The following is a 12,230-nucleotide window of genomic DNA, read 5'->3' as shown; positions in this document are numbered from 1 at the left end:
CAAAAACATTTTCAAAAACTTTACGCAATCATGATAAAATAACTAGTTTCTAAGCAGAGAAAATTGAGAAAATCATGCATTTTTCGTAATTTAGAACGATAATCGATAGATCGAACGATAAATCTCTTTTAAAAGATAGAAAAGTAAGCACTTTTTACAAACCTCGACGCCCTTTTAAGATTTTAAAAAAGTAAATCACCGATAAGCACCTTTAAGCACTTTTTGAACCTTAACCATAGAACTGATCTGCATTTCCGACCTTTAAGAAAAACATTAGGAATAGCAAATTAAATATTTCAGTAGGGAAAAACGCAAAACCAGAGACTGTCTGAAACAATAAGAATTATCAGAAATTCCTTCAGTCAAATAGACAGAACCGTTCTGTTCAATCTAATTGCGCATTGTATGAATACTCATTTGTAAGATATAAGTTAGTAGAAACATGTCAAAGCTCGGGGTATTCAAGATCCATGGCCAAATTAAGAGACTCACTATTAGATTTAATGTAAAATTTTAGTTATGAGGTGATACAGTAGGGAACCGATTATCCGGAACGATCGGGACCATCGCTATTCCGGATAACTGATTTTTCCGGTTTTCTGAATCGCTACAAAAAGCCGTTTTTTTATTGTTAAACCCAACTAAAAAAAAAATGTTTGAAAATAATCTTAAGAAAAAGGAAAAACGATGAAGTAATACAGTAATGATTATTTCTAAAATGATGGTATGGTAAACATCTTTCAAAAAATAAAGAAAAATCCTAAAATCTTATGAGGAAAAAATTTTTTTTTAAAAAATGGCGGGAAAATTTATCGAATTTCGTTCCGGTTTTTTGGTTTTCCGGTTTTCTGATTTCCGGATAACGGGTTCTGTACTGTACTATAAAATTTTGTTTTTACACGACTGAAACCGGTTTACACTTGTTTACGTTCGTCTATCAATGGGTTAAATAAGACGATATATTATATAAATATCGAATATTTATCACACCAGGTGTTATCTTAGTATATTATAATAATTAGATCCAATTATTACACGCACTGTAGCGTTTCAATAATGACGTGCTTTGCACGAGTTTGTATGCAATACTTTTATATTTAAACATACGTGTCATGGGTTTTTATTCAGGAGATTTTCTTATAGACTTCCTATTTGTATTTATTTTTAACGTATTGCATTACAAATTTTAACCCATTGATAGACGAACGTAAACAAGTGTAAACAGTCTCTTAAAAACACTAACGCTGTGTAGTATACCGTGATAATTAAAGTGTTGCGTAGAATCTTAGAGTACGTCTAATAATTTGGCCAACGACTGTATTTTAGATGAATGTGAAATGAAATCTTACACTAAATCACTGCCACCGTCGTCCTTCGGAGGTTTCCACGCAAGGGTAACGCTATCCTTTTGTATATCTTTGATTTCCAGCGGTCCTTCAGGGGCACTGGGTTTCGCTACACATGTGAATATCAATTATTATTATTATTATTATAGAGTAACAGGTAAAATAATTGAATGTGGAATGAAGAGTTAACTTGCCCAGAACAGTCACTTTGAGTGTGCCTTCGTCACTTCCGGAATCGTTTTTGAGATGGAGGACGTACTTCCCGCTGTCCAAACGCTTGGCGTTGATGGCGTGAATGAGGGTGTAACTCTCGTAATTAGAGATGGACACTCTCTTGTCAGACTCCAGTACTTTGTCATTCACAGTCCAGGTGACCTGAGGCACGGGGGCACCCACGAACTTCACTTCTACGTGAAGAACATCACCCACTTTGATTTCAATGTCCTTCAGGGGTGTTACGATCTTCGGTGACACTGACAACAAACAACATCGATTAATCCTGAGACAACTAGTTATCCTGCTATTATTCCCAATTTCGATAATACGATACTCCCACTATATCCCTTGCAACAATTTTAACTTCGCCCCAGTTGGACTCAAAATGGGCACACTATGGGTCCTATGGTCCTATATGAACATACATCAAGGGACCCCTATTGGGAAGTCTAGATATTTTAATATGGGTCCTATATCAAGGCAATATCGGCCTATATAGAGCCAATATAAGTTCTATATTGGCTGAATAATGTATATAAATCTGACAATACTATATAGGGCCTATATTGAAATCAAAACGGCAATAAAATATCGTATGAATTGGCCGTTTCTATATAGGACCCATAGCTGATGAATAACGGCCCATTGAGCCCTAATTGAGCCAAGATTCGTGAATATGGGTCCAATGAGGGCACAAGTTGTTTTGCTGCTAAGGCTATTTAAAAGAACCCCATTATCAGACACGAGAAAGGCTAAAACAGCTATAACAATGAAGAAGAAACTTACAGAATCTTGGACGAGCAGTTATAAGTTCCGATGCTTCGCTAGGGTTGCTCTGTCCTCCTTTGTTGAGAGCGATCACCCGGAATTCGTAATCCTGTCCCTCGATCAAATGAGGCACTTTTCCTTTTCCTTCGTTGCCGATAATTTCTGTTCCTTTCTCCCACAAATTCGATCCTTTTGTTCTCTTCTGAATGATATAACCTGTGATGGGGGATCCACCATCTTCCTCTGGAGGGGTCCACGACAGTTCGATGAAATCGGCACCCCAGTCCGTCGCTTTGGGCTTACCAGGAGTGCTCGGAGGTTCTGTAAAATTGAGAAAATAACGTATTCATACAACTTTACTCTATCAATTTAGATAATTGCAAGTAGTGACGAAATTTAAGATGATTACCGAAGGGATCTCTGGCAGTGACGCCCTCTTCCTTTTCCAAGGGATCTGAATCTCCAATCTCATTGACGGCAAACACTCTGAACTGATAGGATTTGTGGTGGACCAGATTCTGGACCTTGAAAGAAAGGGACGTGGACTGACCAGCTTCCATCCACGTGGCGCGGGAAGTGTCCATCTTCTCTATCATATAATATTTGATGGGTGAGCCGCCGTCATCTTTTGGCTGTTTCCAAGACAGAAGGGCCGAGTCTTTGGTCACTTCACTCACGTTCAAGGGTCCGACTGGAGCAGTGGGTCTGTCTGTTAACGACAATACTCATGTTAGGTTCATCAACTTTCAGGGGTACGATTTTACAACTTTAATATGAAGCATCTTTCCGCCTTCAAGCTCCCAAATACTTATTAATTATGGTATATACGTTAGGGGTTTCAACTAGGCAAGCACACATCACTATACTATCCTGGTCCGAACGCAACGCACTATTAGGGTGCTTTACAGTGATCACTATCAAAAGACTATTCACAGCGGATGTCTGCGTTCGCTCTGCGGATCACCGATGAGATGGATGCGTACTCAAATCATGAGATGACCGAGATGCATTACATGTACAAAACTGCAATGCAAGGGGAGCTCAAAGATCATACCAAAAGTGTCCCTGATGCCCCTGACGCTTCCCTAATGCGATGACATTTCAACGACTGCACCAACAACTCTGCGATTCAACTTGCATGTTTCATCCACTTGCATGCTGGATGCCGAATGTGGCAGGAGTGTGTAAGAACGCCACCTGCATCGGGTGACATTGTGCATCGTATCAACAAAAAGAATGAATCTGTCAGGCGGACACTGTCGAGAGCCGTTCACGTTTCCCGTCATACAGTGCGGCGAGACCTGCGAGATGAAAGAAGGTATCCCTATCATGCGCAGATATTTCGGGGCCTAGAACCATCGGATGACCAGGCACGTGTCTATTATACCACGCGTTCATTTCGGCACGTGATTTCTCCAACAGACGGCAATAGATCTGGACTTTTGTGCACATGTGTTGTTCACTGACGAATGCAAATTCACACGCATGGGTATTTCGAATATCCACCACTTTTTTGGGCAGGCACTAAAAACGTGCGCGCAATACGTCCACGTTCATTTTATCCACGTTTCGCTCTAAATATTTGGGTCAAAATCGTGCACGATCATTTCATTGGGTCATACATACTGCCCACACGCCTGGATGCAGATTTAACGCACATCTAATAGCTCTACATAGCACTTATCCTGAAAATGTTAACCAACCATGTGACGTGTCCGAACCAAGCTGGTTTGACCAATTTTTAAAATAACTAGTGCTTAAAAAATATAGTCTAAGCTTTAAAATGTTTACTCAGACTATATTACTAAGCATCGAATGCTCAAAAACCATAAAGAGGAAATAGCAAAGTTAGAAAAAATTATAAAAATTCTGTTTTTTTATTTTATTTATTTATTTTTGAAATACATTATCATGTACTAAGTTATAAATAGTGTGAATGAAAGGCGAAAAGGATAAATTTGCATAAAAAGAGTATATATTTCATTTAAAAGCATGTGTTCCAGAAAACTTACCCAATACAGTGACGGTTGCAGATGTGCTGAGCCTTCCCGAGCTGTTCTCCAAGTTGAGTGTGTACTTTCCAGTGTCTGATCGAACAGACAACAAAATCTCGAAGAAGCAGGTGGTGGGTGTGGTACGCACTTCAATCCTCGGATTGCCGATGACTGGATGATCGTTGATGGACCACGAAGCAATGGGGGGTGGTTCACCTTTGATGGACACTTCGTAGGTGATGGGACGTCCAGCACGGACCCTCTGATCCAAAAGTGTCAGGCGATCCACGACGGGGGCCACTACAATGACAAATATTCACCCTCATGTGGATTTTAATTTTAAAAAAATAACTGACAAATGAGGGGTTTCTATTAAAATTTTCTTTGAAAAATAGTAGCATTACATATCAAAAAGAGTAGCCTAAATAGTCTCCCCAGCTAAATTATTAGGAAGCTATTTTCATCTAGGTACAGCCTATGTTCATATTATGAGATGCACTATAAGATTTTATGTCAAATCTTAATTATCAGGTGATATTGATTGTTTTTACGCGATTGAAACCGGTTTGTATAATATATATAATATATATTCGAAGATTAGATAAATTAGAAGATATGTTATTTAAATATGAAATACTTATTATGTCAACTATTATATTAATAAATTATAACAATTAGAGCAAATTATTAGATACACTACAGTGTTATAATAATGGCATGCTTTGCACGAGTTTACAGGCAATACTTTCATATTCAGACATACATACATGTAAAGGATTTTTATTCATGAGATTTTTTTATATACTTCCTATTTGTATTTACTTTTAGCGTACTGCATTACAATGTTAATCCATTGATACGCGAACGTAAACAACTAAAACCGGTTTCAGTTGTATAAAAACAATAAATATCACCTCATAATTCAGATTTTACGTAGAATCTAATAATGCGTCTCATAATTTGGCCAGGTATAGTGTGCAGTTAAATAATTAATGGGTCAAGATTTAAAATAAAGATTAACCATATATGTAATATATATAACGACCCACCCTATTAATTCAGGGTATGCGTTAAAAATATGCACCGTCGCCGCGGCAGGCCCACCCAGAAGAGGGGGCGCAGGCTCAATCAGTGCCGGTCGGGGAACCCGGCGAAGCCCCACCGTGGCATTTGTTAAAATTCCGATCAGTTTATTATGAGTTACATGGCAACAGCTCGACAATTTGATTTCAGCAAGGGATACACTACACGTTGTTCAAAATATGCGGGGCCTCCCTGGCCGAGCGGTATCGCCGGTCCAAACGCTCTGTTAAGCGTGGAGGTAGCGGGTTCGAATCCCGCCGTAACCCTGGATGTATTCTTTGTGATGTCTTTCTCTGAATTGTTCTATCTGTATTTTCTACTTGACAATGACTTATAAGCCTATATTGAGCACACAAGTCAGCAAATGTATGTAATTTCAATAAAATAAAAAAATAAATAAATAAAATAAATCAAAATATGCCACAAGGGATAATGATAATTAAACGTTTAAAACACAAAAAAGGGGAACCACCGAATTGAAATAAGGTCAAAAGATCCTAATAAATTAAGAAAATATTAAGTCTAGAGGTCAACGGACTCTTATATTGTTATACAAGCCCTTACGTATTTCAGCAATAAGTTGGCTGCACAAAGCAGCACATAAACCAGGACTGTTTGAACTCAGGTCCAAGAGTGGACAACAACAACAACTCAAAACATAAACAATACAGGCAGTTAAAAGTAAAAGCATCAGATAAAAGGTCAAAAGCAATGACAAGTATAAAAGTAAAAGTTGACAGTGTCAAAACATAGAATGTATACCCAAAAGGGGAAAAAGCAATTTTCTGCAGGTCAAGTTAGCGAAGCACTGATGTTGGTTAAAATTATTAAAATGATTGTCACGAAGTGTCCGGAAATGAATACAATTTAGAATTAAGTGGTCTATAGTTTGTTGTTCACCACAGTAGTTTCATTAGATGTTTTTGTTAAAAAATCTATTTTGGTGCTCTCCGAACACTCCATGACCCGTTAAAAATTGGTTAAGATAAAAACTTGCCTGCAGTCTATTTAGTTTCGGATCTTTAAAAAATTTGAGTGTCTGCCTTCCTTTCCCAGAACTCTGCCACTCTTGCTTCCAGCGTATCATGTTATGTGACTTGACCAGAGTTTTAATTTGAGCGGCGGAACTAGGGACCTCTATTGAGATTTTGCAGAGGCTAGTGGCATCTTTTGCTGCTCGATCCGCCTCCTCGTTGCCTTGAATGCCAATACGGGCTTTTACCCAGTTACACTTAATGTTATACTTCAAGAGTAGTTCTGTGTCCTCCACCAGTTTTAAAATCGGTTTCGGATTAAAGATTAACCATATAAAATGTTTAAAAAATTTATGAAGTGATTTGCTTAATCCATTGAAAAATTAAGTCATATATAATGTGAATGAAAGGCTCAAAATGTAATTTTTGCAATAAAAAGTTGCTTCATTTCTTTAATCCATTATCGGATCTTCTGTCTATATTTTGTTCACTTAAACTCATATTATTTTAACGCTTCAATGTTCTGCATTTCTTATATTTGGACCCGTTACTTTAACTTCACTATGAATGTTAGAAAGAAATATTTTAAACAGAGACTTACAAAATCTGGGTTTGGCTGTTATGGGTTGTGTGGGATCACTGGGTTCACTGGGTCCGGCTTTGTTAATGGCCACCAGACGAAATTCGTACTGTTCCCCTTCCACCAGATCCGATATCTTGGCTTTAGTTCCGGTCACTCTGGTCGCCTCTTCCCAGAGGGGTGCACCCTTCAATCTCTTCTCGATGAGGTAACTGGAGACGGGAGCTCCGCCATCTTTTTTAGGTGGACGCCACTCCAATTCAATGGAATGAGAATCCCAGTCGATGGCCACAGGTGGACTCGGTTTATCCGGTGGATCTGAAAATGGAATGAATGAATGTCTTCGCTGCACTCATCCTATTCTTAAAGCATTCGTTATCAGGGTGCGTAGACAAATTTTTGTAGTGTGTCTACCATTACAAAAATACAATTCCAATTCACTAGTATATGAAGACATGTTAACTCGATTCATAAGATGAAGGTCTACTCTCCCCACATGGGTGGTCATCAAACGTGACGTGAACATTTTGGCAGAAACGCCCACTTCGATTTGAACACGCCTACTTCGATGGATGGTCCGCATTGAACAGTTGACTTGCGACATTGTTTTCCTCACACTGTTGCTTCGTATATACGCGACTGCTCAAAAATTATGGGGGATCTTAATACATAACAGCAATGAATCAACTAGCGGTATCCGTTATCAAATTTTATCACAGATATAATTCTGGTGGGGGGAGTACTGTGTGTCTACCACTACAAAAATACAATTTCAATTCAATAGTATATAAGGCATGTTAACTCGATTTTATGTCGGGGTACCTCTTCATAGATGAAGGTTGACATTGTCGATATCTACTCTCCCCACATTTTTCAACAAAATAAGTACCATTTAAGTACTTTTTAAGCACTCAAAAAATATTTTTAATCACTTCCCCCCCCCAAAAAAAAACAACATAATTAGGATCTGTGCAGTAATAAAAAAGTTTTTCCCCACTTTTAAAGTTCTTCACTTATAAACATAAAATTCAAAAACATTGCGTAATCATGATAAAATAACTAGTTTCTTATAAATAGTGCAGAGAAAATTGTGAAAATCATGTTTTTTTTTGTAATTTAGAATGACACTCGATACGGCAAAGAAAACATTTCTTTTTACAAGATAGAATATTAAGCAATTTTTACAAACCGCGAATAAAAAAAAGTACCTTTAAGGGCTTTTAAAAAACTTAAATCAAAAATAAACACCTTTAAGCACTTTTTAAAAACGGTACGCACCCTGATGTATATAGGTTATTTTCGATACTGACTCTAGAAATATAGATAGCATATAAGAAAATTTAAGTAACAATTAAAAAAATAATCGGAATTAAAACTGATGTTATTTAGCATTTCTAAAGAACTGCTTTTTACCTATGAACATTCATACGTCACTCGTTTGTATTAAGGGTTCTTCAACCAACACCTCCTGCAAAAGAAAAGGCTCCCGCACTGGTTGCCATAAACGAGAAATCCGATCCTATAGTAGTCCCAACGTAGTGACCGTATTTTCTCCCCACTGGACAGTTAATGTTACTCTAAATTTATTCGTGCAGAGGCATTACTTTAGTGTTGCTCCAACTGGACTAGATAAAGCAGATCAAAACTTTGCCAGTCATACAGAGTTAAAACAGGGAGAGTTGCAGCAGTATTCCAAGACAAGACTGTTTTCTTAATGAGGGGTAACGAAATAGAGAGAATTATATACAATGTAAATTTAAGACATCCAAAGTAAAGTATTTTGTGTGATGAAACTAATTTTTAATGAATCAGAGCTACAAGCTAGCAACTGCTCTATTGAAAACTATTTTATCACCACCGTTGAACAGCCGATCTAATTCTTGAGATAACCACTATCTAACTTCAACTCCGTAGCCATGTACTTTTGAAACCAATCCAGAAGACGAGAGTACTTTTGTATCAAATATTGGGAGATATTTGACTTCGTGGAGGACTTTTTGATGGAGCTCACACGTATTTGCGTTACATGGAGAGAAACACAACGAGAACCTCCCATGGTTAGCCTGACGGCAAGGAGACTCTCATCCATGATCAGTCTATCACTGAGTATACGACATGTCACCACTGTGGTCGGAGCATGTGGTCGGTCACTGTGGTCGGAACTCGTATCGACTGTGATAGGAATCCGGTTTGCCTCATTGGAAGACGAGCGCTCTATCCCCTGAGTCATCGCGGTCCTTGGAAGAAATGTGACGTCCTTTTGACCCTGGTCAGATGACGCGGCCAGCGCTTGAGCCGGAAACTTCCTCACCACAATCAACAGATACCGTATGTGGGGGGATTATTTTGTCAGCCACTATCCAAGCAACGGCGTGAACGTACACATACATATAAAACAAATTTACATAAAAAAAACTATACCGAATGGATTTTTGGCAATGATGGATTGTCGGGTCATGGTCCATTGAGAACTTCCCTCTCTGTTGACTGCCTTCACTCTGAAGATGTATTCGTGCATCTCTATGAGCCTGTCCACGTGCAGGGAAGTGTTGACTGTCTCGTCTGCAGGAACCCATCTTCCACCCTCCATGTCCTTCTTCTCTACTGTGTAATGCTGGATGTCACTGCCACCGTCATCGTCGGGTGGGTTCCATGACACCAGGCAACTCTCTTTGCTCACCTCACTGATCTGCAGATTCTTAGGAGGCAGGGGAACATCTGTTACAATGACACAAATTCATTCAGAATAAATGTTTACATACATCCTTTCACTCTAATTATCACAACGTTGTGTTTACAGAAAAAAACATGCATTTTTAATTGCACAAGTATTTTTTTTTTTAAATTCTAATATTACAGGCGATATTCTCGCATTTTGTAGGTGGAATAATGCACTCATTATTTCCGAATTTTGTAAATTATGACACAAATTAAAATTTGTACGTAAATTAAAAATCGAAAAAATTCCCAAAATAAAGATTACGAGAACAGAACTCTTTAAAAAAGAGATACTCAAATAAGTGTTTGTTAAATAGGGTGTTCTTTAAAGAAAAAAGAAAGAACATTTTTAGAGTGAACTATCCTTTACACTTTCGCGATATCTGAATTTTTTTTTTATTTCATATTATTCATTTGAAATTTTAGCCGATGTCAGTAATTACCGACTTTCTTTTTTAAATCTTAAATGAAAATAGAAAAATCATGATTATCTCTTTCCGCTCTGATGAGCAAGAAAGATACCTTTAAAAAAAATTCTGCAGAAAAAAAAGAAAAAAAAACGTTTTTCGATAAATTATGCAGAAAGAAAACTTTTCCTTTCCCAAAAGAAAAATCTTTCTACAAAAACGGTGTAATGTTCTGCGACAATGTCGTCGCAACTCTGCTGTGGAGTAAGCAAAATGTATTATTTTTTTTCCAAATCGAAAGTTTTAAATTGAAGATTAAAAGAACGCTTCAAAATATTTTTTTTTCAATTCTGAAAAGTAAATTCCATTCTAAACTTTTCAACCCCAGCTTCTTTTTAGATACGCAGGGTTATTTGAGCATAAAACTATTACACATGCTTAGCTAAACATTATGTATGCTAACATAATGTTAAGCTTTCGTAATTATTTTACATCAGATTTAATTGAATGAGTTTCAGTTTAAGATTAGTAGTTAGAAAAGTATTGAAATTGAAAATTTTCAAGACCTAGTATTCGAAAGATTACAAGTGCAACTAGTAACTTTAATTATGAATTATAATTCAAAATGTATTTCAATTTTTTTAACACGAGAATTTTAGTTTTAATGTGTACAGTGAGCAAAAATACGAATCACCCTAAATAACTTTTGATCATACGATCGGATCGTTTTAGAACTCCATTATAGTGATTGGAGAGGATGTTCTAAAATACGCTAATTAAACAGTGCATGCGATATTTTAAGTTACGAAATCAGACACAAAAACGTACTTCCTCTGAATAAACATACGTTTTTTTTCCAACGGATTCTAGAGGGAAAGTTGTTTGGTCCCCTAACGTTAATTTTATATTTTGAGTATTCCGCCATACCTCGAGATGAGATTCAAAACACTGAGTTATAAAATCAAAGATAAAACCAATTTAAAAAAAATTATTTATAATTTAAGAACAGTCGTTTTTGGATTGTTTTTTAAAAGTATCTAATTTTATATCCACAATTTTAATGAAATCGGTTGTTCCAGAGAGATTTTAAATAGGCGACTTTTTTCGATTTCCAAGGAACTCGTTCAAATTTCGTATTTTGCCATCTAAAACTATGATACTTTAAAAAACCTTACGAATCAGAATTTTTTCGACTATTGTTAAATAAAACAATAAAAAACATTTACTAAAATTTATTTTATGCATGGATAAGCTTTCCAATTCACTTAAAAAGTTATCCGAATATGGAGCAAAAAATTATCAATAAGGAGTCCGAACATGGGATCGCTCTCCTGACCAAACTACGGGGACCCTATTTCCCAGATAACCCCCTCTCGATTTTAGGGGTCAGAGATCCGAAACCTTAAAAAAAGGGGTATATTTATTCAGAGAAAGTGCATTTTAGCACTTGATTTCGTAAGTTAAAATATTTCCTGCACTTATTAATTAGTATATTTGAAGTCATCCCCTGGAGCCATTAACATTGATCGTAAATATCTGATCATTTAATCAAAAGTTATACCGGGTAGACTATTTTTTTTTGCACTGTACACATTAAAACTAAAATTCGCGTGTTAAAAAATTTTTAATATATTTCGAATTATAATGCGAAACACAAACATTATTGGAAGTTACTAGTTATGCTTACAATCCTTCAAATACTATGTCTTAAAAATTTTCAGGAAAAACTAGTTTCAATACTTTTCTAACTACACTATACTTTAGTATTCATTAAAATGTAATGATTTCGAAGTAATAATTTAATTAAATAATGACATTTATGAAATTTAATATGTGTGTTTTAATGAGAGCATAGTTTTAATGAAACTGTATAAAAGATAAAAGGAATTTAATTTCAGTTTTTGTAAAAAAGGAAGTGTATACTAATTATAAATTATATATTATTAATTAAATATTAATTATAAATTATATATTAATTAAATATTGATTATAAATTATACATTATTTAAATATTGATTATAAATTATATATTATTAATTAAATATTAAATATAAATTATATATTATTAATTAAATATTAAATATAAATTATATATTATTAATTAAATATTAATTATATATTAATTATAAATTTTATATATTAAT

General features: G+C 35.8%; 1 protein-coding gene across 1 annotated transcript in view; it reads right to left on the bottom strand.

Annotated features, from left to right (window-relative positions):
- The window catches only part of LOC107453633 (twitchin), a gene marked incomplete in the record, with an annotated part of 247,518 nt that overhangs the window by 40,393 nt on the left and 194,895 nt on the right, over positions 1 to 12,230 (bottom strand). Inside the window, 7 exon segments of the mRNA XM_071179568.1 lie at positions 1,350 to 1,455; positions 1,541 to 1,819; positions 2,349 to 2,651; positions 2,740 to 3,039; positions 4,343 to 4,624; positions 6,983 to 7,279; positions 9,383 to 9,679. Of these exon segments, the coding sequence (XP_071035669.1) occupies positions 1,350 to 1,455; positions 1,541 to 1,819; positions 2,349 to 2,651; positions 2,740 to 3,039; positions 4,343 to 4,624; positions 6,983 to 7,279; positions 9,383 to 9,679 (1,864 nt within the window).

Source organism: Parasteatoda tepidariorum, chromosome 1, assembly GCF_043381705.1.
Source record: "Parasteatoda tepidariorum isolate YZ-2023 chromosome 1, CAS_Ptep_4.0, whole genome shotgun sequence".
Classification (NCBI taxonomy): domain Eukaryota; kingdom Metazoa; phylum Arthropoda; class Arachnida; order Araneae; family Theridiidae; genus Parasteatoda; species Parasteatoda tepidariorum.
Note: the sequence above shows the minus strand (reverse complement) of the source record. Positions and strands in the feature narration are given on the sequence as shown.